General features: G+C 45.6%; 1 protein-coding gene across 7 annotated transcripts in view; it reads left to right on the forward strand.

The window, feature by feature from the left end:
- The window catches only part of alpha-Man-IIb (alpha-Mannosidase class II b), a 1,285,879-nt gene that overhangs the window by 811,506 nt on the left and 446,955 nt on the right, over positions 1–27,418 (forward strand). For all 7 annotated transcript variants that reach the window (XM_071663884.1, XM_071663880.1, XM_071663881.1 and 4 more), the window contains one exon: positions 23,610–23,702. In XM_071663884.1, coding sequence (XP_071519985.1) covers positions 23,610–23,702 — 93 coding nt within the window. The remainder of the gene's footprint in view (positions 1–23,609; positions 23,703–27,418) is intronic.

The raw sequence follows: 27,418 nt of genomic DNA on the forward strand, positions 1-27,418 counted from the left end.
AACGGTCGTACCGTCGTGCTCAACGGTCGTACCGTCGTGCTCAGGGTCGTACTGTCGTGTTCAAGGGTCCCTCCATCGTACTGAAGAGGTTCATCTGTGGCCCAGGATGAGGATGGCCGGCCCCTGGGTTGGGAGGCCCTTCTCCCAGGCAATATCACCTCAGGTCTGGGTGAGTTATGACTCCTCTCATGCTGCTGGCGGTGTCTGGAAAGCTTTTTGAAGTAGTTTGGTGTTTGGTCCTCTGGCCAGCCATTGTCCTGCTTCAGTCAGTCACCGCACGTTTTGCGTTCCCTTTTTTTCTTTATAACCGATGTTGTATTGCCGTTTTACTGCTGAATTTTTGGTCTCATTATCTTAACTGTATGTGCTTATGACCTCCCAGGAACTTTTGACACCCCCCCCCGGGAGGGTTCACGTACCTCATGCCTTCACTCCTCACAAAGCTTACCCTCATGCGCATCATCCTCTGGTATGATGACGTGATCTATGACCTGATCCTGAAGGTTCAGGTCGAGAGTTCAGACTATTGTATCTAAGGGTCGTCCTTTCGTGCTCAAGGGGTTGATAATAGATTTAATGACCCTCTCTCTTTTCCCATCATCCACATTATGTTGTCCAGGGTTGCCTACCCGTCAGCCACATTGTTTATCGAGAAGTGTCTGGTAACCCCCGACCATCCCTTCCTGCACCTAACTTGGACAAGAATCATTCCACAAAGTTCCCTCTCCCTGACCTCCTCTCCCTGACCCCCCCCCCCCCTCTCCCTCCAGCTTAACCTTTGTTCAGGCTTTTGTTGTGAATAGGATTAACCACACGACGCTTAGCCCTTTGACCACGACGGCAGGGCCCGTAGGGAATGATAGCCAGGCCTTTAACCTGACGGTCTGAGGTCGGGTGAAAAGCCAGGCGATCATACCGAAAGGTCGTACCATCATGCTAGATGATTGTACTCTGGTGCTCAAGGGTTATAGATGCTATGTAAATACAAACATACAGATACATACATTTACACATACATATACACTCGTGCATACATATTTAAGGAATATATCTCATTTCACAATCACACTACACAGTATGGTACAGATAGAGGTGAAGGATATCACCTTCATGGAAACTGCAAATGTTTTTGTATTAATGTCGTTTGCTGTTTGATATGATGAGCCATTTCTTGTTTTCATGAGTATAGTATACGTTGTATATCATGGGTGTAGTATACGTCGTATATCATGTGTAGTATACGTCGTATATCATGTGTAGTATACGTCGTATATCATGTGTAGTATACGTCGTATATCATGAGTGAAGTATACGTCGTATATCATGAGTGTAGTATACGTCGTATATTATGAGTGTAGTATACGTCGTATATCATGTATAGAATATTAGAAATATATACAACAACGGAAGAATAGTCAGAATATTTGAATGGTTGTACAGTTATTTTTACAACCAGAATATTACGGTTATACTTCATCGAATTGAATTTGTTTCATGTAAAGATTTGTTGTTGATTCAACGTTGTATTTGCTATAAGTGCACGATGATTACTGTGGGTCTGATTCATTTATTCGTGTTTCGTATTTTTAGAACATTTCTGGTCGTTGTTGCTCCAAAGTCCTGTAATTAATGGAAAATTAGCATGTTGTGGTTTGATTATTCCCTCAAGCAAAATTATATCCTGATAATGAACGCATTTTTCCCCTTCTGTTTAAATGTTTCCCCCAGCCAAACTGTGAGATTTTCCCAACATTTATTTAACCTTTCACTTTGGTTCCGTTTTCTTTCGTAAAGTTTAGTAGATGGGAAGGCGTCCCTCTAGCTTCACACACTTCCCTGCTCATTTTAAGGTTGGAATATTTCTTGAAATGAGTATCGTCTAAGTAGTGATTTACAAATGTTTATCCTGTTTGTTCTAAATAATCTTTCACAGATTTACAGTAAAAAGAAATTAGGTCATGTAATGTATAGATAGACTATAATAAGTACCAACCATACAGAAACTAAAGGAATAACATTGTTTTCAGGATGACTTAAATTTGTGTTGATGTAGTGCGTCACAACACCCACATTACCTGAGTGACCTCTACTCCCTCACAACCAGCAGTCCCTTACAGCCGCTACACTACAGTTACACACGGGCCGACCTGTGCTAGTAATGGCACCCCGAGCGCACACACCCCCAACCTGTGCCAGTAATGGCACACCCGAGAACTGGCTGTCATTGTCAAGAGCCCATGCCAGGCTTAGTCTTGACGGGTACACACACACACACACACACACACACAGCTCATCTCGAATTCCACGGAAGCCAAGGGTAGTGATAAATTTTCTTGTATACATCATGGACCGTCCTATGTTAAGATAGTGTTGCCTGGTATGAAGCAACTTCACCTGTATCTATGATTCTTGTCTGTGTTGTTATAACCCCACCAACCCTTTGCTGAGCTGCAACATAATTGTACGTTACAAATTCTTACCTGGTATGTCTGCCCATAGTTAACCCAGCTGTTCATCTTTCATTGGTGATGTTAAATAAGTAGTGAGTTCGTAGCCAAGAATATATATATATATATATATATATATATATATATATATATATATATATATATATATATATTGCATATGAGATAGCAGTGATTAGGACATCATCCGACTGCCGTGTCATGTAGCAATCATAAAAGAAAGATAAGGTTATTTAGCAACACAATAAAGAAAAAATGCTTTATTTTTCGTTGGGTGGGCCAAAAATTTTATTGTGGATGATATCTGCGGGGTAAAATATTACAGAATATTTGTACCCCCGGGTCCAAATATTATGGGGTTCCAAATATCTAACACTGGGTTAACTTCAGTGGTAAAGTTTTATGATGGGGCAGACGTAGTGGCTGCATGTGGACGATCGTGTCCACTGGTGTGACCAGATCACTCGTCAGCTGTTGTGCACAGTGGTATGTAAATATCGTACTCTTACTCTATTATCTTTCAAAACTTCTGCATTAAATGTTTCTCACTCCCTTAATTGTTCCCTCGGCAGATGACCGAATTAGATCTGTGAAAGAGAAAATAACAATGAATTTAGAAACCTCGTTTGTCTTCTTACGTTACGGAGAACACTGATAAATTCAGTTGTACTGGGGGCAAAATATTATTGCAAATTGTATTAATTTATCGAACCGACAGTTTTTCTCTACATGAGAGAAAAAACAATTCCAATTCAATTTTGTGAACATTACCATGTGTTTATTGGGATTTTAAAGCAGTATGTAGAATCTTTCGTATTTTTTTAATCTGAATTTAAAAACAATATTTTTATGTTTAAACAGAACTGGAATGATTTCTTTTTCACAAGACTTTTCATGTGACGTGAAATATTTAACACCTGGAGAAGAATTTAATGTTATTCACAGTACTAACGTGACCTCTACGACCTCACAAGCAGTAGTGACCTCCAGTCCCTCACAACCAGCAGTGGCCTCTTGTCCCTCACAAACACACACGCACTTCAGCTCACATCTTATGATATATATGTCCTCCTCTAACCACAACCATCGCTAGGTCAACCTCTAACCTCAACCATTGCTGGGTCAACACACCACCACAACTGGGTCAGTTAGAAGCCCAGTACCACAGTTTTATACCCACAGTTCCAGCCAGTCGCTGCCTCGGTCTTGGCTATAACCCAAACTTGTGGATTTCTACAACCACAATAACAATCTCAATTACATTTGTAATTTTATAACAAATACTTGTATTATTTACGGTCGCACTAGCAGATAGAATACCAGTCATATCCACAGTCAGCGTTACAGTCAGTCAGTGTTAAAGTCACGTACACTGTCGTATCTACACCCAGAGATGTCACATCCCCACTCACTCTCCCAGATCTTCCACGCTGGCTGCACCCCTCACCGTCCCAGACGACACCCACCCTGGCCTTTGCAGGGGCGTGCTTACCAGCAGCAGGTGTAATGAGGGTGGGTCTGGCGTGTTTATGGCGCCTCTCGCGCCAGTATCGGCAGTGCTTGGCGGTTTATTATGGCACTGAACTCTGCGTCTGGACGCTGACCATCATTCCTGCTGCCTCCCTGGCTGTAAAGTCTCTCTCTCTCTCTGGGAAAGACACGAGAATGTGTGTGTGTGTGTGTGTCTGTGTTTGCCCGAAATTGTAATCACATGTTACCTTTTTGTATCCCATTCTCTTTCAAGTTTTGTACGTTTTCAGGACACATTTTCGTCACAATATTCCATTCATCCACAATTCTTGTATTCTAAAAGTAATTCTTTACATCTTTTCTAAAGATTTGTTTCTTAGTATCTTGCTGTGGCCTCTGTGTGTTCTGTCTTTGTGTATTGTGAAGAATCTCTCTCTCTCTCTCTCTCTCTCTCTCTCTCTCTCTCTCTCTCTCTCTCTCTCTCTCTCTCTCTCTCTCTCTCTCTCTATTTCGTTATACGAAAACGAATTAAGAAACATGAAGTTTATGATCAAATTCTTTACTCTTCTCTCTTCTATGGTAGATAAGGTTATGTCTCCTAACTTCTTCCTGTGCCTAGGGTTTTTTAATTAATATATTGTCTTTGTTGCCCTCCTCTGGACCCTCTCTGTTAGCTCTGTGCTTCTCCAAGCGTCATGACCAAATGAGGTGCACATTCTAGTTTTGGCCTCGTATACATACGGTCGGAGAATTTTGCTTGAATTTCATCACCAATGTACACGAGTGTCACCATAACGTGCCACCAGACAACTGGTCTCGTGTAGGTGTGAAACTCTGGCGATGGTTAAGTGCAGTGTCGTCTCCCAGGCGTCTTTTACACAGATTCCAGCAGTTTATCTCCAGCTGGATGATGATTGTATCGTCCTTCACTGTCTCCTGTGCTCATTACCGAGGGTTTCCTCTGGTTGAGCATCATCAACAGTGTATATGACTAACTGTGAAGTGTTTCTTGGTCCTTTTATATTCCCTCATGAACTCATCATAATCTGCCACCAGGTAGGAGTCCAGTCCCTCTGACTAGCAGTGGGTCCAGAACTGGACACTGTGCCAGTGTATACGTTTGATCGAGTCCCTCCGTTGTGTGTGTGTGTGTGTGTGTGTGTGTGTGTGTATGTGTGTGTGTGTGTGTGTGTGTGTGTGTGTGTTGCTGCCTGTTGTTTACTTCATGGTTGTGGGTATGAGAAGTGAGGTTTATTTCTGTGGTACAGATTTTGTTATTACCAGTAGAGTCTCATCTTGAATTAGATTTGTTTCACGTGTCAGCTGCTGTGTTGCTGAGGAGTGGATCTTGCACGTCCTCACCCAGTTAGACTCTGCTTCCTGTCGTGTGTGATTACTGATGCGGAGACAGAGCAGCCAGACACTGTACCGAGGAACATCGTAGAAAAGATGATAAACAATAACATATACAGTGTCGCAGTGTTGCATGAACGGAATAAACCAAATGATGAAGTTGTCAACGTTGACATTATACTAAAGTTTAAAAAGTTTTATGATAAAGTTCGAGATGGGGCCATTTCACTCCGAAGAACCGCTCTGATAACCTTCACTGTCGTCCCACAGATATTTAAGATGCTTTCAAGGACCCATCGTCTCCACAAATCGTTCCTCCATGATTCTAACACCATTAATAGTGTATTGCGATGGACCATCTCCAGTCGTGCTATACGTCTTGCCAAACGATTGATCGTGAGTCTTCATTTTTGCCGCTAATGTGTTGTGCATACCTCCCGTCATCGTGTGGGCATGACGCAAAAGAGTATACAGAGTGCACAACAGGTCCAGCGTCTGGTGTGCCTCGGTGTCGGAAATGCATTACAGGTTACATAGCGAGAAGTGTTAACATAGTCTGGGTAACACGATGAATGAGTCGCCACATTACATGGCAAGTGAAGTTTACAACAGTCGAACGACAGTGATTGAATTACGTGTCCCGATAGATACGAATTTGATACTTTTCAAGTATCCGAGGAAGACCATTACACTAATGGGAACGTGCACTGTCGACCGCATCTTCTAGATAATAGTTTCAATTTGCAACTGCTGCTGTCTGGATCCCTAATGTTTTCTGCGATGTGTAATTTTCTGTTACAATATGTAACCAATGTTGTTGCCTTCGACCCCGTCATGCAGGTTCCCCCGGACCTCTCATTAAAGATTTGTTTTGGTTTGTCGTCCCACATCCCAGCAGGACAGCAACACCCGACCCTGATGCACAATGGGTCATCACTACCCAGTCTCTTGCCTCTACATACCACCATCAGAACATGTCACATGTGACTATCAAGCTTCACTAGAGCTTGTATATATATATATATATATATATATATATATATATATATATATATATATAAACACACAGGGAGAGAGAGAGATATTTGTAGTGTAGTCATCAATATGTTCGCCGGTTCGTGTGTGGTGCCGTATGATCAAAGTTTGCTCTGCGAGAGTAGCTCTCTGTTGACGTAAGCTGAAACTGCGGCGGTGATGCGCTCACCACCGTCATCGAGGACAGTCGGACGAGCGTTGGCGAGGCCAGGGTTGTCATAGGAGTAACGCCAGTGTCGATATCGTACGTGTTGACGAAAATATAGACCCGGCCTTCCTGAGATAAGGTCGGCGAGATCATCATCATGTTGTATCTACTCGGTAGTGGTTGTGTGTTGTTCAGTAGGATGATACGTCCACGACGGAAGGTCAGGTCAAGGTCAAAGCATGCCTACTTAAGGGTCATACCTGCGTGTTTAAGGGTTTGACCTTCGTACTTAAATATCGTACCATCGTGGTCCAGGGTCCGACCGTCGTACTCACGAGTCATCGTACCGTCCTGTACATGGGTCATTTTACCGTCGTGCTCAAGGATAGTTGTGGCGTTGTGCTCAAGGTGTTAACTAGAGGTTGCCAGGCTGTGTTGCAAATATGCAACAGTTGTCCACAGACTTGAAAACATGGAAGTCACACGAGACGTTTTTCTTTGTAGAGACGTAGCAGCTGCACCGCCTCCCGTCCATCACTTTTCCTCACACTGGCCTCACACCTCACCCCTGCCTTGACGCTGGCCTCACACCTCACCCCTGCCTTGACGCTGGCCTCGCACCTCACCCCTGCCTTGACACTGGCCTCAAACCTCTCCTCTGACGTGACACTGTATGTGATGTACAGAGGTGTCCTACCCACGCTGCATACTGTGCCCTAACAACAAAATAGCTGAGCATTACTTGTGTACGCGAGTTGTGAAGTGACATTATACAACTGTAGGTTATGTTAGGTTGGATCACATCACTATCCCTTGTATCATCAGGTCAGGTTAGTCTGGGTCAGTGCAGCAGGTCATGTTAGTCTCGTTGACCTTTATCTGAATAATCGTCTTTTTTTTTTTCAATCTAACCATCGTAAATTTGATGATAATCATGAAGTTATAACGGTTCCTGTAATGTTGTTTAACCACCAAACCCTTAATCGGTTGGCTTTTACGGGATTTGGAAGATTTGATAATGTATTGAAATGTTGCTTATCTGTGGAACTGGTCACGTAGGAAAATGTTTTACCAGTTGGGTAATTATAATCCATAATGTACCTGAAGGTGAGGTGGGAGGAGAGACTGTTGGACAGGAAATACTCTCATGTTCCCTTTGGCACCTTCATCACGAGGCGACCCTTGGGTGTGATGGAGTAACATTAAGGGTCACGTTAGAGACCAGGTCTTCATATCTAAGGGTCGAGCCATGGTAGTTAAAGGTCACATCGTCATGCTTAAGGGATACACCATCGTGCGAGAGGGGTTAGACGGTGTACATTCACACTACCACGGACATGTCCCTACCACACTACCACGGACATGTCCCCACCACACTACCACGGACATGTCCCCACCACACTACCACGGACATGTCCCCGCCACACTACCACGGACATGTCCCCGCCACACTACCACGAACGTGTCCCCGCCACACTACCACGGACATGTCCCCGCCACACTACCACGGGCGTGTCCCCGCCACACTACCACGGACATGTCCCTACCACACTACCACGGACATGTCCCCACCACACTACCACGAACGTGTCCCCGCCACACTACCACGGACATGTCCCCGCCACACTACCACGGGCGTGTCCCCGCCACACTACCACGGACATGTCCCCGCCACACTACCACGGGCGTGTCCCCGCCACACTACCACGGACATGTCCCCACCACACTACCACGAACGTGTCCCCGCCACACTACCACGGACATGTCCCCGCCACACTACCACGGGCGTGTCCCCGCCACACTACCACGGACATGTCCCTACCACACTACCACGGACATGTCCCCACCACACTACCACGGACATGTCCCCACCACACTACCACGGACATGTCCCCGCCACACTACCACGGGCGTGTCCCCGTCACACTACCACGGGCGTGTCCCCGTCACACTACCACGAACGTGTCCCCGTCACACTACCACGAACGTGTCCCCGTCACACTACCACGAACGTGTCCCCGTCACACTACCACGAACGTGTCCCCGTCACACTACCACGAACGTGTCCCCGTCACACTACCACGGGCGTGTCCTCGTTCCCCTTAAAAGTTTCAGGTCGCCTGCCTGCCCGCCCCTTGTGTTGCTTGTATTATGTACGTGTTGTAAGCGTTGGTAACAGGATGGTCGGAGTACTCGATGCCCCTTGTTAGGATCGAGTTCTGCTTTCGCTTACCTGGGAAAAAGAAGCATCTGCTCACCCCATTAGATCTCCCATTGTACACGAAGACCTTGTTTATATATTAAAAAAAAATCAAAAGCGTTTGTACGTTATGCCAGTCACATTACTGCCCCTGTTGCGTAACTAGTTTGGGCAAATCCGGCAGTGCCTAGCGAGTATACGGGATTTCGTCAGATAAAGAAGTTGTCGGAAGGGAATACACCACCAGGACTTAACAGTTCCTGTTCTCCCGTCCCCACCTTGGCAGTGGGCTCGCTGGCCCCCAAACTTGTTAACTCGGTGGTTGGGATTCGTGTGTCATTTGACGCGCTGGAGATATTAGTGATAATGTAACGAGAGAGAGAGAGAGAGAGAGAGAGAGAGAGAGAGAGAGAGAGAGAGAGAGAGAGAGAGAGAGAGAGAGAGAGAGAGTCGAAAAAAGTATATTCCTCTTCATGACGTTTTCATTTGATGTGTACAGAGTACCTCGAACATTTATTATAAGCTTAGTCGCATATATGAAAATAACTTTTGATACAACTGATGAATGAAAATATGGAAGGCTTGTTAACGTGTCAGGTGAACCTTTTTTATTTCTTTTTTTTTTTTTTTTTTTTTTTTTTGATAGAGGGAATCAGGACGTCCCCTCACATCTGCAGTGGACAGATACCACCCCAGTGGTTGGAGCAGGTATGGGGCCGGCCAACCGTGTGTCCGTCATGGTATCAACTCACAATTCAGGAGCCATGGATGGAATAGTTGAATTGTCGTATGATGTATTTCCCAACATATGAGGCAACGCTCACATATGTTGATTTTTATTTATGTATTCCGCAACATATAAGTGAACGGTCAACATATGTTGGTCGCCAGTATTGTTGTTGTATTTCCTACCGTGTAGCACATGTCGTACATATGTTGGTCGTATTCTGTTCCATGTGCTACAACTCCTACATCTGATGGCCACTGCAGCTGGCACCGGTTAACCCACAACTCTTTTTTTTCCAGCAGACGTTGCTGGGCTACAACCTGAACATCATTTTTTTTACCATTGGTTTGTTTTGGGTCAGAAATAATGGGTTGTTTGTGATGGTTGTGGGCGTGTGGCCTGCGGTCCCGCCCTCTCTAGATTTATTACTTTTTTGTTTCACTTTTTTAAAAGCGAGCTGTTAACTTTCTGCATAGCTGAAAAAGGGCCAAATTCTGCAGCAAATAGCAATATGCAATTTAGGTGGGATTCATTGTTTGGGGGAAAATTGAATATTTCGTCATGAAACATCGTAGGAAGTAACTCTCGCACTGGATGATTAATTCTCATCCTTATTTGATGTTGTGATGACTGTAAATATGCCGGAGCATTCCTGGTACACGTTGCATGAAGCTGTGTTGCGACCAGGTGTTGCCTGAAGTGTTACTGAACTGTTTTTGTACGGCTGAGGTACTGCTGATGTGTAGTGTTGCCATATCAAGTTTTGTACGGTGTCGTGCTTTTGTGTTTAGTATCTCCGTATTGTGTTGTATTCTCTTACAATACTTCCCCTGAAACAGACCCAGCTGTACCTCTGTCTAAAGTGTCTGTCTGTCTGTCTTGCTTTAGTCGCCCCTACCTCGCCGTCCATTCCTTCAATAGGTACTTGACTACCGCTGCACAAGATCAGGTTTTCTCTGCGTCATAACTAACTGTACAGACCAACATTTTCGCCAGTACAGTTATGACTGGGCGGCTCATTTTCCATCCACACGCTCAAATGTGGCCAGTACACCTGAACGTGAGTGAGGTAGTGAGCGAGCGTGGCCAGCACACCTGAACGTGAGCGAGCGTGCTGAGCGTGGCCAGCACACCTGAACGTGAGTGAGCGTGCTGAGCGTGGCCAGCACACCTGAACGTGAGCGAGCGTGCTGAGCGTGGCCAGCACACCTGAACGTGAGTGAGCGTGGCCAGCACACCTGAACGTGAGCGAGCGTGCTGAGCGTGGCCAGCACACCTGAACGTGAGCGAGCGTGCTGAGCGTGGCCAGCACACCTGAACGTGAGCGAGCGTGGCCAGCACACCTGAACGTGAGCGAGCGTGGCCAGCACACCTGAACGTGAGCGAGCGTGCTGAGCGTGGCCAGCACACCTGAACGTGAGCGAGCGTGCTGAGCGTGGCCAGCACACCTGAACGTGAGCGAGCGTGGCCAGCACACCTGAACGTGAGCGAGCGTGGCCAGCACACCTGAACGTGAGCGAGCGTGGCCAGCACACCTGAACGTGAGCGAGCGTGGCCAGCACACCTGAACGTGAGCGAGCGTGGCCAGCACACCTGAACGTGAGCGAGCGTGGCCAGCACACCTGAACGTGAGCGAGCGTGGCCAGCACACCTGAACGTGAGCGAGCGTGCTGAGCGTGGCCAGCACACCTGAACGTGAGCGAGCGTGGCCAGCACACCTGAACGTGAGCGAGCGTGGCCAGCACACCTGAACGTGAGCGAGCGTGCTGAGCGTGGCCAGCACACCTGAACGTGAGCGAGCGTGCTGAGCGTGGCCAGCACACCTGAACGTGAGCGAGCGTGGCCAGCACACCTGAACGTGAGCGAGCGTGGCCAGCACACCTGAACGTGAGCGAGCGTGCTGAGCGTGGCCAGCACACCTGAACGTGAGTGAGCGTGCTGAGCGTGGCCAGCACACCTGAACGTGAGCGAGCGTGGCCAGCACACCTGAACGTGAGCGAGCGTGGCCAGCACACCTGAACGTGAGCGAGCGTGCTGAGCATGGCCAGCACACCTGAACGTGAGCGAGCGTGCTGAGCGTGGCCAGCACACCTGAACGTGAGCGAGCGTGGCCAGCACACCTGAACGTGAGCGAGCGTGGCCAGCACACCTGAACGTGAGCGAGCGTGCTGAGCGTGGCCAGCACACCTGAACGTGAGTGAGCGTGCTGAGCGTGGCCAGCACACCTGAACGTGAGCGAGCGTGGCCAGCACACCTGAACGTGAGTGAGCGTGCTGAGCGTGGCCAGTACACCTGAACGTGAGTGAGCGTGCTGAGCGTGGCCAGTACACCTGAACGTGAGTGAGCGTGCTGAGCGTGGCCAGCACACCTGAACGTGAGCGAGCGTGCTGAGCGTGGCCAGCACACCTGAACGTGAGTGAGCGTGCTGAGCGACCCTTAGTTTGTCAGATTCCAGATGATGATGTGGTTACCCACTCTCCTGCTTCAGTGAGGCTTCGTCACCAAGTACACAGTTCCTCCTCAGCTTGACGTAGGTCATTGCTCTGTGTTCCTCCTCCTCAGCTTGACGTAGGTCATTGCTCTGTGTTCCTCCTCCTCAGCTTGACGTAGGTCATTGCTCTGTGTTCCTCCTCCTCAGCTTGACGTAGGTCATTGCTCTGTGTTCCTCCTCCTCAGCTTGACGTAGGTCATTGCTCTGTGGTGGTGTAAGATGTATTCAGTCTTAGGAGAGTTTTTTATTCTTTCATGTTTTTTTGCAACAATTGTGATCGTGGATCTTAGAGAAGCTGTAAATGGTTTACGAAAATGGAAGATAATGTGCTGTAAATGGGAAGCCGAAGGGTTACTGAACACTTCGAAGAAAACTGAACATATGAACATATTCTTGACCTACGAGATGTACTGTTCGAAGACTTTGGTCTGTGAGTTGACGCCATTTGGCATGATAATTTTAAAGAAAACTCGAAAAAGTGAGAGACAAGTTGATGAATCTTTGCTGATAATTTTCGTTTAACTTGATATTGTTAATGGACTGAAGAAGTGAATTATAAAATGCTAGTTTGATTGGACTGGGATATTGCTAGTCAGATGCCTTGAAGGACCTCATCTGCTGATGATTACACAGCGTGTGAAAAGTTACCCTGGATTAAGAAAGGAAGTACAGTCTTCTCGAGGATATTCATGCTCCAAAGGAGCTCATTTGTCCTGCATCTGACTGTAGCGCAGCCTGGAAGCTGCAGAAGCGACCCTGGGGCTGTAAATTATAATTATAATGATAACGATAATGGGAGAATGTGTTAGAGAAAGATGAAGGTAAATATAAGGAAAAGTAAGATAATTATGTGGAAGAGTGAGGGTAAGGTAGAATGGTCTGAAATAAGTTCAGATGGGGAGGACTTGGATGTGGGGTGGTGTAGGCACGTGGTTGTGGGTGGTAGCACGGGGTCTGAGGTGAATCGCATTGTAGGCGTGGGGGCTGAGGTCCTGAGTCCCGCCCAGTAAGGAGTGTGAAGGCGCCTGCAGAGGCCAGGACAGACACGGCTACGTGTGAAGGTATAGTCGTCCAGGCATTGTTATAAAGATGCAAGTCTTAGGCATTAAACGAGAACGAAAGGAAGATGGATGTGTTGGGCTAGAATTGTCTGAGGATGATATGTGGGGTGAGGCAGGATTTTCCTCCAGGAATAACGGCATCACAGAGATGTGTGGTAACGTGCATAGCCAGACTGACGGGGCCGACCAGGGTGTGCTAAAAGGTTCGCTCATAAGGCGAGGTTGAACAAAGGATGACTTAGTAAGAGGATCTGTGTATCTGAAATATAGAAGGCAAAAGGAAGAGGGGCTGAAGGAGGAGATGCAAGGAGGGAGTGAAGGAAGCCTTTGGATATCGAGAACTGAACATTCAGGAGAGCGAGAGGCTTGCATGGGATACAGTGGGTTAGCTTGCATACAAGGAATAGCTGTGGTATTGGAGGGGCGACGTGCTGTTAGTAAGCTAAACCAGAGAATGTAAAGATATGGTCAAGTGTGGAGTAGTTGTAAGGCTTGGTTGTTATTAGTTGGTTCTGCTTCCAGTATATTACAAGGTAACAATTTTACCATGTGTATTGCTTAGTTATTCAGAATCGTAAAATTTCCATCATATGTATTTTTTTGTATAACTCGAGACTTTTAAGATCTTGTCTTCTTTCCCGTCTATTCCTATGTGCTCTCTACACCACGCTGTATACCTAAGCACCACTACCACACCTCACCACACCACCACCACCCTCTTGCAATCTTGCTTCAGTAAATGACATTTCTGAGAGCAACATTTGCCACATATCGACAGTAATTTCCAGGCAATGTTCTTTCCTATACATTTTTAGTCGTGTATTGGCAGCGTAACACAGCTTATTGACGTGTGTGTGGGAGAACGCTGCTACCTCTGCCGGCGTGGGAACACCTCGCCTGCCTAGCGAGCCAGACAACAGGACAACAGAGGACGAATGGTACCGTTTTTCATGTACCTCGCCAGGCAACGGGAGCAGTAAAAGATGGATTGTACCGTTCTCCGTGGACCTCGCCAGGCAACGGGGACAATAGGAGATGGCCTGTACCGTTTCTAGTGTACTTCGCGAGACATTGGGGTCAACAGAGGTTGGACGGTACCAAGTACCATGTATCTCGTCAGTTCTTACAGATACAAAACAGCAGTTCATATAAACAGAAACAACCAGACAACTTGCGTAGATCTCTCAGCGTACCCGACGAAAACACTGACTCCTGTTGATCATAATCTAAGAAATAATCTTTATCATTGTGAAGTAAATTACTGGTGACCATGTTGATAAATGGCCATAATTTTTGTCTCTTGTCCCGTCATCGCTTGCTGATGTGTGGTCATCCTCAAGTTCGCTTTAAAAAGATAATGTTAGGACCTTCCCCTCGAGGGTCATCTCCTCACGAGGGTCCTTTCTCTGTTGTGTCAGCAACGGCCCTGTTAGGTCTTGCCAACAACAGTTTAACAGCAACTCTGAGCCAGAGAAGCGGCCGCAGGTGTGTACATGGGACGTCGTAGTTTATGTTCAGCTGACACATATCCTCCCTGTGCTTGCTGCCTCCCTCTCCCCTTCCATAGTGCTCTTTCACCGCGCTCTCATCTGTAATTACCATCTTCCATAGCCTCATGAGCACGACAGTATGACCCTTGAGTATAATGGACTGACCAGGCCGAGCCATTACATCCAAGGGTCGTACGGTCGTGCTGGAGGGGTCTATGGACTTGACGGCAGCACGTGAACCACGGCCCAGTTATCATCACTAGAGCGACGGGCATCCAGCTGGCAGTCTGGAGCGACGGTCGAATTGTAATTGTAAAGATTGTCCACACCAGGCCACTAACTGCTCCTCTCACGGCACGACGACACGCCTACTGCAGTAGCTGACCTCTTTAAACAAGTCCCCCCTGCGTCCCCCATCCCCATACGCCTTTTTTCCGCACCGCAGACTGGGGGAGCTCCGCAGACTGGGGTAAACAGTACAGCCACATGTTGAGGTTGCATGGTCGGAGATTTGCTTTATTCAGTAAAGATGATGTATGAGTCACTGAACACTTTACTGACTTGTTATAAACCATTTACCGCAGGTTAGGTTGCCAAGCTGAAGGAACTGCATGTTTACTTATTGTTTCAAGAATTAAGATGCTTATATGTATATGTGGTATACAGGGGGCAACGTGCTTTCATTGGACTGTATCCAGGGTATACGAAGCAGTTAAGGGAACCTTAGAAAGGTCTGTGGCGCCTGGTTGTGGTTAGAGAACTGTGGTTTTGGTGCATTACACATGACAGCTATAGAATGGATGTGAGTGATGCAGCCTTTTCTTGTCTATTCCCGGCGCTGCCTCGATAACGCGAGACATGGCGAAGAAGTATGAAAGAAAATATGTATTTCTAAAAATGTTGCATCATTCCTTGTTTTGAAAGACACGAGACACAAACAGTGACATGCGTATCTTGTCTGGATCTCTGAATTGTCTCCTCAACGACGCCATCTTCCAACTCCATTAATTGCGTACGACATGAACTGTGATGAACAAATCAGTATATATATATATTTATCTATTTTTTTTTGGACGCACATATGTACGTTTAGAATCATACATACTATATATCTTTTGTATACGTTTTGTAACTTTTCCAATATTACTAAGTTTAACATAATTAAGTTTGTCTCAGTTTGCGCATTTCCTCTTCATACAGTTCACGTACAACGCAAATAACAAACACGAATGAGAACAGTAAGACCTTGGTTGCTCAACCATGCTGGACCTTAACGTTGCTGGTTCTGCCTAGACGGCGGATCCATGACTTCACAGATCGGCAACTGTGCATAAAATCTGTGTAAAAAAGAAAACGAAAATAAATTTGAGGCCTCTGTTGCCATCTAGTGTGCAACTACACCAAGATGTTGTGTTCAGTATCAGAGAGATAAAATATCACACATATATATCTTGATGTACTAAATGAGAGAAACGAATATTAGCATATTAGTGTTTCTGTAACCATTTGAGGACGACAGGACGACCCTCGCGCACGACATACGACCATTGAGCACAACTATACGATCATTGAGTACGGCATACGACCCTTGAGCACGACGGTACGACCCTCGGTTACGAAAGTACGGTCCTTTGTTATGATGGACTACCTCCTGACGTTGACCCTAAGGGGTCAGGCCAGCAGCCAGGTCGTGATACTGACGGGTCGTATGGTGATGAAGTGGTTCACTAGGATGATTGGTTAACTGTATGTCATGTCAACAAGATCATCATCAGCGGAAGTGATGATGCACTGGACCATGGCTGTCCCTCATCCATGCTTATTGTGTCATTCTGGGCCGCATTGGTCACACTGGGGAGGTCAAGTATGGTCGGTTGGTAAAGATAAATTCATGATTCATACGTGAATAAGGAATGCTCGGCCGAGCACCATGCACTCGTGAAATTTTCACGTATGTTGCTGTGGTGTAGAGAAACGTCATGTTTGACAGACCCCGTCAGTGTGGCTGTACCTGATTGTTCGATGGAGCATGTGTCTGTACAGAAGGCCAACAGGCGGCCCGGCTGAGTGAGTCTGGCTGTGAGGGCTGCATTGTGGCGCCTCTGCCTCTGGTGAGGTCGACTGACTCTGTCCTTGGCGCTTGGTTAGTGACGTGTGAAGCGATCTTGAGAGAGAGAGAGAGAGAGAGAGAGAGAGAGAGAGAGAGAGAGAGAGAGAGAGAGAGAGACTATCGTATGTTTTTTACGTAAAACAGCATTTGCGAAAGCATAAAAAGGTGATTTTATTTGTCACCAGCAAACAGAGCGAACGTATCAAGACTGGATTGCTAACTAGTCATTGAGAATCATGGAGGTGGGGGATGATTGTCGTGGATATTGATGGTTACAGTTTGGTTCGTGATGATGTGTATGTGTGGCTGAGGAAAGCTTAGAAATGTTGCTGAAGGTCTGGTGGAAACCTAATGAATGTGGTGGGGGAAGGGGGGGGGGGATTATAGGAAAAAATCTATAGGGATGAAGGGAAGATTTGGAGGTAAGAAAAGAATATTGGCAGTAGTAGTTATGCTGAGAAATGTTCTGGTATTGTTAGATTGCTGAGAAATATCGTGGAGGTGATAGTAAAGTTGAGAAATGTTGTGGGGGTCGGTACTAATGTTGAGCAACATTGTGGTGGGATGGGGGATAGTAATGTTGAGAAATGTAATGTAAGTTGGGTTTGGAGAGGCTGAGAAAATTATTAAGGTTTTAAGTACGTCGGGAAGATGATTGTCAGTTTGTGGGAAACAATGTGTAGCGCTGTGTAATTAGTGAGGCTACCAAGTCATGTTTTTAGAACACTGGAAAGAAAATAGATTTTCTTGTTCTTACGAAACATATGAGAAAGATGAAGATAATAATAAGGTACCACTGTTCATTATATCTCTACCCAATAGTAAGATCATAGTTAACTTGTTTTAGTTATTGTTGCCGAACATGTGTTTGTCATGACATATGTTTGATATTGTTTATATTTCATGATTGTTTAATTAAAGTGTGAGGATGATATTCATGGTATTGGCCTCTCCCAGTAAAGGTTCATATTTGTTATTATTGGCTACATTGAACCTGCTTCGTCAAGAGGATATGTGATGGATCTGTTCTGTATTGTACACAAACATTGCTTTTGCCTCTCATTTCACTCAACAATATCGTTGATTTTTTGATTCATTCTCCCTAAAAAAATAGACAGATGTATTTTCTTTTCTGCTGTGATTGCTTTGGTTTGATAGCCTATTTTATTTGCGAGGAGAAAGATTGTATACAAAGAATTTTCGTGTCCTGAAAAATGTTTGTCTTCCCTGCTCCGAGTGTCGTATACTTCTCTCCAACAAGTTATACTTGGCGGTGACTTAACATGACCGAGGAGCAAGTTGGCGAGCAAACTTTAAATTGGGAAACGCCAGGAACGAGTCTACAAGGCTCGTCCAGCTCTTACATTACTGTACCTCGTATGTTGTGTCCTTGTGGCTGTATGATAGCAGGAGGCTACCTGGTAATATGTTACGTAAACCTTTGTAGTTTTAGCGTTTGGTCCACTGCCGTGCGACCCTTAGGAACCATAGACTGATCCTTGATCTGGCTTTTTATGGATCAGGTCAAAGATCAAGGCTATCATGCCCAAGGTCGAGGGACCATCGTGCTCAGGGTCGAGGGACCATCGTGCTCAGGGTCGAGGGACCATCGTGCTCAGGGTTGAGGGACCATCGTGCTCAGGGTCGAGGGACCATCGTGCTCAGGGTCGAGGGACCATCGTGCTCAGGGTCGAGGGACCATCGTGCTCAGGGTTGAGGGACCATCGTGCTCAGGGTTGAGGGACCATCGTGCTCAGGGTTGAGGGACCATCGTGCTCAGGGTTGAGGGACCATCGTGCTCAGGGTTGAGGGACCATCGTGCTCAGGGTCGAGGGACCATCGTGCTCAGGGTTGAGGGACCATCGTGCTCAGGGTTGAGGGAATCCTGGAGTACAAATCGTCCGTGGTAAATCATCACAGGAATTACTTAGGGTTTTCCTTGTAGACATTTGCTTCATAGTGTCACCAGGGTTCGAGATCCTCTTTCCTCGATGGTGTGTGAAGGACTGGGTTCTCTCCCAGCAGTAATACAAGCCCTCCTCCCTCACCTCCAGCCCCGGGATACTTGCGAAATTTGTTGCAGCAACTGTGTTTGTTGCTTAGGTACACAGCTTTAGGTGTATTGGTTCTTACTGCCGGTGTGGGGAGTGGTCTGCGTGGCTGGTGTGGGGAGAAGACTGTGGGACTGGTGTGGGGAGAAGACGGTGGGACTGGTGTGGGGAGAAGACTGTGTGACTGGTGTGGGGAGAAGACTGTGGGACTGGTAAGGGGAGGGAACTGTGAGGCTGGAGCAGTAAGAGGACAGTGAGGATGGTACTGGTGTGGGACTGGCGGGAAATGTTATCAGTAGTACAAGTGGATTAGTTGAAGAACATACTCTGGATGGCTTCTCCCACATGAAGATAATCTTTCACTGAAGTAACAAGCCTGACATATGATGCTAGTTATGCTTTGTAAACCTCTGGTGCAGGACAGACAGACAGAGAGTAGATAAACCGGGGGTTCAAGAGTTTCATTACCCTTTCGAAGAAAACGCTAGCCATCATAGGCTAATTACCAAGTCTTAATAACTAGTAGAAGAACTTTATCCACAGCGTCCTGGACCAGCCCTCCTGTGATGGCTATGTGATTAGGTGGCACAGCCAGCCTGAGGTGTGGCTAATTGCTCCAGCCACAAGCAGCTTGAAGTGTAGCCAATTGCTGCCACCATAGCAAGCCTCAAGTGTGGCTCAGGGCCACAGCCAGCCTCAAGTGTGGGCAGCGCTGGCAGCCTGGTGCAGGGGCGGGTTGCGACCAACCCCGTGTCTAAACCCCGCTCAGAGGCAGAAGGTAACATGGTTGTTAGCAGTTATGTACTGTGTCTGATGCTGGTCACTGGAGGTTACAGGAATCACTTGATTGTCGGCTGTGGGGTAGGGTGGACACTTGATGTCCTGTCGTACGTCATCTCGGAGGATCTGTGTGACGTGCGACCTCCGTGTTGGTTTCCACACATCAGCTGAGCGTAGCTCCCATTGTGGGAATCACAGACTCGTGTAGCATTCTCACCTCACGACCTCATCTATCCGATGAGTATAATCTAATTTCCCTTGATTTATTTATCTATTTAGTTATTTATCTATCTAGATATTTATTTATCTATTATTCGTCCTTCTGCACACATCCATTTTCCCCCACAATTCTACCGTTCTTCTCCCGCTTCCTTCAGTCCATCAATATCAACTGGTGAATAATCATACGGTCTCTATTACGGTGGAAGCCGTTACCACGCGACGCAAGTCGCTATAAAGGTGAAAAATGGAACATTATCGCTCAGGTCCAGAGCATATATCTCGAGGTGCGGAGCCAACTATTGCTGTGTCTTCTGACGTATCTTATTTACTGCTGCACGTTCACCGATCATACATACACACGCACGCACATACGATCGTGTGCACACGCCCTCCACGTACAGTACAAATAGAAAAAAGAATATAGGAAAGAAGTGTATTGTGGTGTTGATAGTATACGTATAGTATTCTGCAAAGAATATTAAAGAAACGGGACGAATATAGTGATGACAGTGAAGGAACTCTGTGTGATACAGGAAGCAGTATAAAGAAGTGCACACAGAGGGTCATGAAGATAGACATGCTCTCATGTGTACAGAATAATCTCCTCCACCAACACGTGACTGTGCACACTAGGATGACTGGGACTGATACATCATCATTATTGGTTCTAATCGTCACACATACCAACATGGAAACTGAAAATATCGTATGTATAGACCATACCAAATGGAAAGACAAAAGTGATGGTGTAATGCTTCAGTATGATGAGGAGGGAAATGAGGATGGTCAAAGAGCAGGGATGATGCTGCACCTGAGGGGCAGATGAGATCATGCAAACTACACATAACTTGAGAGTTTCTCTTGTAACATAAACTGGGATGTGAAGTTCAGCAGGCAGGGTCCGGGCAGTCTGGTTATGTTAGATCGACAATGAAAGAGTTGTAATATGGGCTTCTTTAGCCTCTAATACATAGGGAAGGTTGATAAAGAGGGAGGAGCAGTTCATTAAAAGACGTCAAAAAGTTCGAATTCCACGATATATTGTGAAAGATATAGATGGTACTCCATTCAGTCTGCAATTATAAGCAATCAATTTCAAACGACCAAACTTCATCCCTCTGATGACATTAATATGTTGGGCATAATCATATCTTCCACTCTATCCTGGAAACCCCACGTAATTAGCATCGCAAACAATGCTTCTTAAAGGTTAGGATCGTTGTACATGTGCTGTGATCATTGTCTTTATGAACGATTATTTCGTATTTATAAGGATTATAGTCGCCAAGTACTGGGCACTGCTCACACATGTGTACTGAATCATCATCAGTTCTGTTACTCATTTATTCTCCTGACATCATCTCTATTCAACCTTCTCTCTCAGCATTCTAAGAAACTGCTCTCTCTCTCTCTCTCTCTCTCTCTCTCTCTCTCTCTCTCTCTCTCTCTCTCTCTCTCTCTCTCTCTCTCTCTTTGCAGGTATTATTGTGGTTGCTGGTATGTTGAGGTGTTTGTGTGTGTTCCCGACCCCAGGTCTTGGACCCAAGACACAAACTCTGTTGAGGATAATCTAGTGATGTGTCCGCGGCACCACCACCACACCTGACGGCCGACCTTCTATGATAAGTGGTAAACAGCTGGGTTGGTCCTCCTTCACCACCTGATACACATTATGTTCATCATCTCTGAGGAGGGAGGGAGGGTGTAGGAGGCATGGGTGGTTTACGGAAGGATAAGGGAAGGAGGGCGGGAGGGGCAGCAACGGGTGGAGTGAAGGAGAGGCACTGGAGGGAGGAGAGGGGTGAGGAGGCGTAAGGCTACCGGGAGGGAAGGAGGTGCGAAAAGGGTAGGGTTGGGGAAGGAGGGACATGCGGGATTCGGGGCAGGGATGAGGGACGGATTATGTAATGACGGGGAGGGAATGTTACAGGAGGGAGGGCTAAGGTGGGGGTAGGCCAGGGCTGACGACTGTGTCCTGGGGTTACCACAGTCTGGCCCTGGACCAGAGGACTTCATAATGATGCACGGACATGTTGGAGCGGGAGTCGTGCAGGAAGGAATTGAAATAAATGAATGTTATATCCGTGCGTCTGGTCACGCCGCTGATGTCTGTGTGTCTTCATCTCTTTCTCCCTTGTGTTATTTGCTCTCTCTCTCTCTCTCTCTCTCTCTCTCTCTCTCTCTCTCTCTCTCTCTCTCTCTCTCTCTCTCTCTCTCCGCAATATTTGTTTTTCTTATTGTTGCATCATTTTTCTAACTTCTTTATTTTGTACGCATTTACTTTTTTCCTTCCAACTGTAACACTTTTTTTGTTTTTGTTTTCTATTACATTTCAAGTCAACAAATACATTCTCTTTTAAGCTCTTGATCCGGGTGTTTAAAAAACGTAATTTTTCATTTTTTATTGTGTTTTGAAACAAAGTAAATGATTTTTTTTTGCGCGTGTGTGTGTGTGTGTGTGTGTGTGTGTGTACATAATCTGCCAATATATCGAACTTTCGGCGTGTCAGAGAGCGGCGCCCAAGTCTGCGGTGATGCCTCGCCGAATTTCATTATGTAAGCGTGCGAAAGGTTTGGAAGGTCGGGTTTCCCCGGAGAGCGCAGAGTTCGGAGATTCGCTGAAGACCATTGTTGGAGGAAATGTACGTGACGAAGGGTACAGGTGGAGGGTGACTGAGGCAGTAGGAGGCGTCTTGTGTCTGTGTAGGAGAGACTTTACCACTCCAGCCGGCCAGGCCAGGGCCAGAGATCTGAAGATGAAGATCTGAATATCTTCCCTGAATCATGAGTGAAGGACGGGTCGTGGGGATTAAAGACTTTGGGAGTTTTTATTTATTTTTTCCTTTATGAGGGTTTTTAGGAGTGGTGGCTGGAGGGGAGAGTTATAGGAGTTGAAGATTTAGGTCGGGTCTTTGTTCGACGGCTCTAGGAAGTGTGGTGGAGGAAAGAAAGTTATGAAAATATGAAATGCAGGAGGAAGGTGTTGAGTGCTCGCTCTCGCCTCGGCTGTTCCACTGCCACTCAGTCAAGTCCGTCCAAGTAAGTCAGCAGCGGGAGAGTATGACGTGTACAAGTCAAGGGTCGGAGCCTGTAGCTCATCCCTTTCGTCTGTAATACTTCCTTTCCCCTGGCGGGAGATCGGACCATCTATCATTTAGGCATGAAACTTTCTGTTAAGAATCGTACACGTGCATGATGGAGTTTCCTGTCTATATAACAGTATTGGTTCAGGTTATTAGTCGATTCTTACTGAACTTGTGTATTCAGTGATGAGTTTGTTCATTCATTTCAACTGATTCTTTTTACACGTGTGCTTTTTGTTTTATTGCATGATACATCTGCACATAGGTTTCGATATATACAGTCATACATTTATTATTATTCATGATAAGAGAGTGTTTCTGCTGCAAGTGTTGTCAGTATTATATAAAACTGTGGCAGTGGTCCTCAGTGTTATTAGTATATATGTAACGCGTCCTCAGGATGATTAGTATATATGTAACGCGTCCTCTGGATGATTAGTATATATGTAACTCGTCCTCAGGATGATTAGTATATATGTAACGCGTCCTCAGGATGATTAGTATATATGGAACGCGTCCTCTGGATGATTAGTATAGATGTAACGCGCTAGTATGAATAACATTGCTATTTAACCTCGACTCACCGGTACGACCCTTGAGCACGACGATGCGACCCTTTGGTATGATAACCTGGCCTCTGACTTGAGCCGTCTTACTCATGGGTTGCACAGTCATGGTCCAGGGTTGACACCACTGTCACCATGATAGGTCACTATATACACCACACGCAACCATTCCTTCACACCTTAAAAGCACCGTCACCATGACAATGATTATCATCAGTGAAATGATTATCACCCTCATCATCATGATCTCTCATGTTCACTATCTCCAGGATCATTTGCCGTTGTCTTGCTCCCCACTGCCGGCGTGCCGGCACTCCAGCCATGTCCTAACCCCATCTCTCTCTCTTCCCACCCCAGCCGGCCTGGATGCGTGGCAAGGAGTTCTGGGACACCAACTTCGAGAAGCGGTACCTCAAGCGGCGAGCCAAGTGGAAAAAACTACCACTTAAGGTAAGTCTTAATTACCTTTTCCTTATTAGATTTTCTGGTATGGGGAGACCTTTCTATTCTTCTATAGGTTTGTGTTGTTCAATAAGCCGTTGTTGTATTTCTTATGCGAGGAAAATTGTCTTCTCCTGTACCTGTATATTGCCTCGTTAATCACGGGTCTATTGAGCTAATCCAGATTTAACTGGTAATCATGCGGATCATTAGGTAGGATTTGGGATTAACGGACCGGAATGCTTGAGGTTAATTCACCTTGGAAGCAGCTGGAATTGAGCCTCGAGACGAGCCATAAACCTGGACAAGGGGCTGGAGTTGATCTGGAACGCCCTGGCCCTGTTCCATAGGGTTTAGTCCTCCTGTCATTCTCTTCTCGAGAGAAGTGAATTGTTTACGAGCGAGGAGGATAGTGTGATGACTGACGGGGAGGCCTAGGGCCGGGAATATATTGAAAATAAGCCAGCAGGACAGTGATATGCAGGGTGTAGTGGGAGACATCCAGACACCGTCTCCCGACCCGGTCAACACTGGCTTGATGATGTCTTTATACTCGACCTTCATCTCTGACGTTGGCGCAGTGTTGCATAAGTTATAACTCGATTTATAGTATGAATCGCCTTATTATGGTACAATTACAAGTGGGACTCGACAGTAGTACTGTTGGTGTAATGTTCAAATGATTATACTCGTCTGTGGATATGAATATCCCTGTAATTCTTATTTCAGTATGAAAAAAGGTTACATGGAAGATCATGATCTTGCTGTAGATATGTTACGAAGAATCTTAGTGCACAGGAAGTGATAATGTAAGAATGTATGACGAAACGATGTTCATATCGAGTTAATCAACCCAAAATGTCCATGTTAACTTTGTCAAGATAGTTGGTAATGATTGCATCTGCACCTGCTGGTCATCAGATGATAATGGTGTGTTATTCCATACATCCTACTGTTATACCACACATCCTTCTATTCCCAAAGTAATTTTGAGAAAAACTGTGTATCGTCGTCTGTCCGTCCATGTGTGTGTGTGTGCATCTGCTTCTACCTCACCGTCTGTCTGCACGCCTGTCTCTCGTCTGTCTCACAGTTGATGACACACAGATTGTCTGCTGGTGACGACGCGTAGATAATTTAGAAGACTTACAGCCTTTGAGCAGAGCACATCTATCTTCCGTCCATGTGTTCGGGAGGTACGTGGCTGTTCATGTTGTCGTTGTGAATATATTTCAATCTCGGGCCAGCGTCTTGTTTATGCAGGGCGACACCTACACATGTGTGGCTACACGACTCTCACGCCGTGTGGTATCATGACCAGTTTCATCCTGTGCTCAGCACCAGGAGTGGTAGGCTTATGTTCGTCAGTTCAGATTACGTGTGAGAGCATCTTATAGAATGTGTCTATTCCTAGTGGTCCTAGGTCGAGGTACCGATGATGTATATAGGGAAAAACTTTTATCTCCTCCTCCTCATTATTTTCTTCCTAGTTTCACTCCTTTCATCCTCCTGGTTATCCTCCTTCCCCATCACTAATGATTTTATTTTATTCTTGCTCTGTCTTCCTCCATTGGCATGCCTCCTCCCATTTTTCTTCCTTCCGTTTCCTATGGTCTCCTTCCTCTTGCATCATCCTGTTTCCTCACACAGACAAACGTACACGTGTACGTCTCAGTGTTCAAAGCTTATATTCATTGCTTCATTTGAGTCAGAAATTTAGTAAGAGCGAGAGCCATATCCCGAGCTCAAGCTCAAGACATCTTAAGGGTTTTATAAACTGTTTACAGTTTTCATTTGACATTTGCTTTGTACGTGTACGGTACGGGTATGTAAGTTGTCAACCTGTGGTATCTGTCATATGTAACGTAATATATACAGACACTGTAGAGTACTGGTCGATGTGAAGCCATTTGTGATGTGATGATGATAATGTACACTTCAGTATTGCATTGTGGTTCTTATAATGTGATGATGATAATGTACACTTCAGTATGGCATTGTGGTTCTTACGTTACCAAGTGGTCTGGTCCCACGACCTGGTCAATGTAGTGTCTTGTGTGGTTTCTGTTCTGATCACTGACGTCTTAATTATTTTTCTCTCCCACTTGTCTGCCTAACTTTTTTCCTTCGTGCACATCAATTTATCTCCAGTCTTCTGTTATTTTTATCATATTACTTGGAAACCTTGTCTAGATTTTCGAACATGTGTTGATTTTGTAATATTTCACGCCACCTTCTTGGACATCGGTCGATGCTGGGGTGTCAGGGCATGACATAAGCAGTGTTGAGGACATTTTTCTTGGTATGAGGTCGTATCGCTGTCGGAATTTATGGAGTGCCGTTAATATTATATATTTCCTCACCTTATCTCTCATGCGTCACTTGTTTATCGACTCGCATTTTCATATTTCTAACCTTCAATTTGTTTTCCTTTTTATCATTTTCAACCTGGAGTCGACAGTATCCAGTTTGATTTTAAAAGCTTTTTATTTATGATGGTTTTACGGAACTTGCTCTTGGTCGCCAAATTATCATCCAGTTATCCTCAAGGATCATAACGTGTCCATACGAGTGCTCCTGCTGGTCAGCGCTGCTACTACTATTCCTATCTTCTTGTATAAGGTATATTGCTGGTACAATACACAGCTGTTTGTACAATAGACGTATCACAGTTACTGTGAAAGTCACTCTTATGTACATCAGTGTTAGTAGCATTACATGTCTTCTTGAACGCGACGGCTTATGAGTACATCGCAAGGTGTACGTAAGGTAAGGTAAGGTCCCAGACCCAGCTGTGGGGGTAGAAGACCTCCCAAACCATCTTTAGATTTACGTAAGGTAAGGTAAGATACCGTGCTCAGTTTTCGGGGTAGATAAGCTGTAAACCATCGTAAGGTATACGTAAGGTAAGTGTTTAGATTCATCTCGTTTGTTGTCATCTTACCCGTGGGGACCATGTTCTACTAAGACATTTTCACGTCTTTGTTTTTCATGAAGAGAAGAGGACTTGGCTTCTTGTCCCCAGGAAGGCGCCGTCTTATGTACTTCCCTCGGATGTTCAGACATGTTTTGTGTGAAAGTTTTGGTGTGCTTCACCGCACGGTGTGGAAGGTTTGTGTAAGGATGATGCTCTGAGAACACACTGAAAAGTTAACTGACGCAGTTGTTTGAAATTTAACAAATTGACATTGTTGTTGACCAACCTTGGACGAGGTATATGATAATGTTTGGCTTGTTCACCCAAGATAAATTCAGTATTTGATGAAGCGAAAGGTCACAACCATATTTTATTGGGATATTCAATTATGAGACACATTCGCAAGAATTTGACTCATTTTCTTCTTGGCCCGCGACAATTTCCATAAGAATTTTGATGAATCAATTTGTCATAAAGATATGATGAAGACTTTCACCAGAATGTAACGTGAATGTTATATGTATCATGGAACTGCTGGATCGCATCTTGTAGGTGACACGTTTGGTGGACTGCTGTCTGGGATTAAAGTTGTGGTTGGAATCCTTGTGTAAAAAAGTTTGAAATGTTGTAACGTTGACTGACGTAAATTTTATCCTTTACTTTTGTAACGGAAACGTTTGGATTAACATTATTTACTAATCACCTGAAGTGTTGTATATATGTTTCCAGATGTTTCTCAAGGTTGTGTTCTGTATCGTTTATTAATCACTTTGTATGAGAGATTAATCGATAGCAGTACGTGTGGGAG

The sequence above is a fragment of the Panulirus ornatus genome, chromosome 8 (genome assembly GCF_036320965.1).
Source record: "Panulirus ornatus isolate Po-2019 chromosome 8, ASM3632096v1, whole genome shotgun sequence".
In the NCBI taxonomy this organism is placed as follows: Eukaryota; Metazoa; Arthropoda; class Malacostraca; order Decapoda; family Palinuridae; genus Panulirus; species Panulirus ornatus.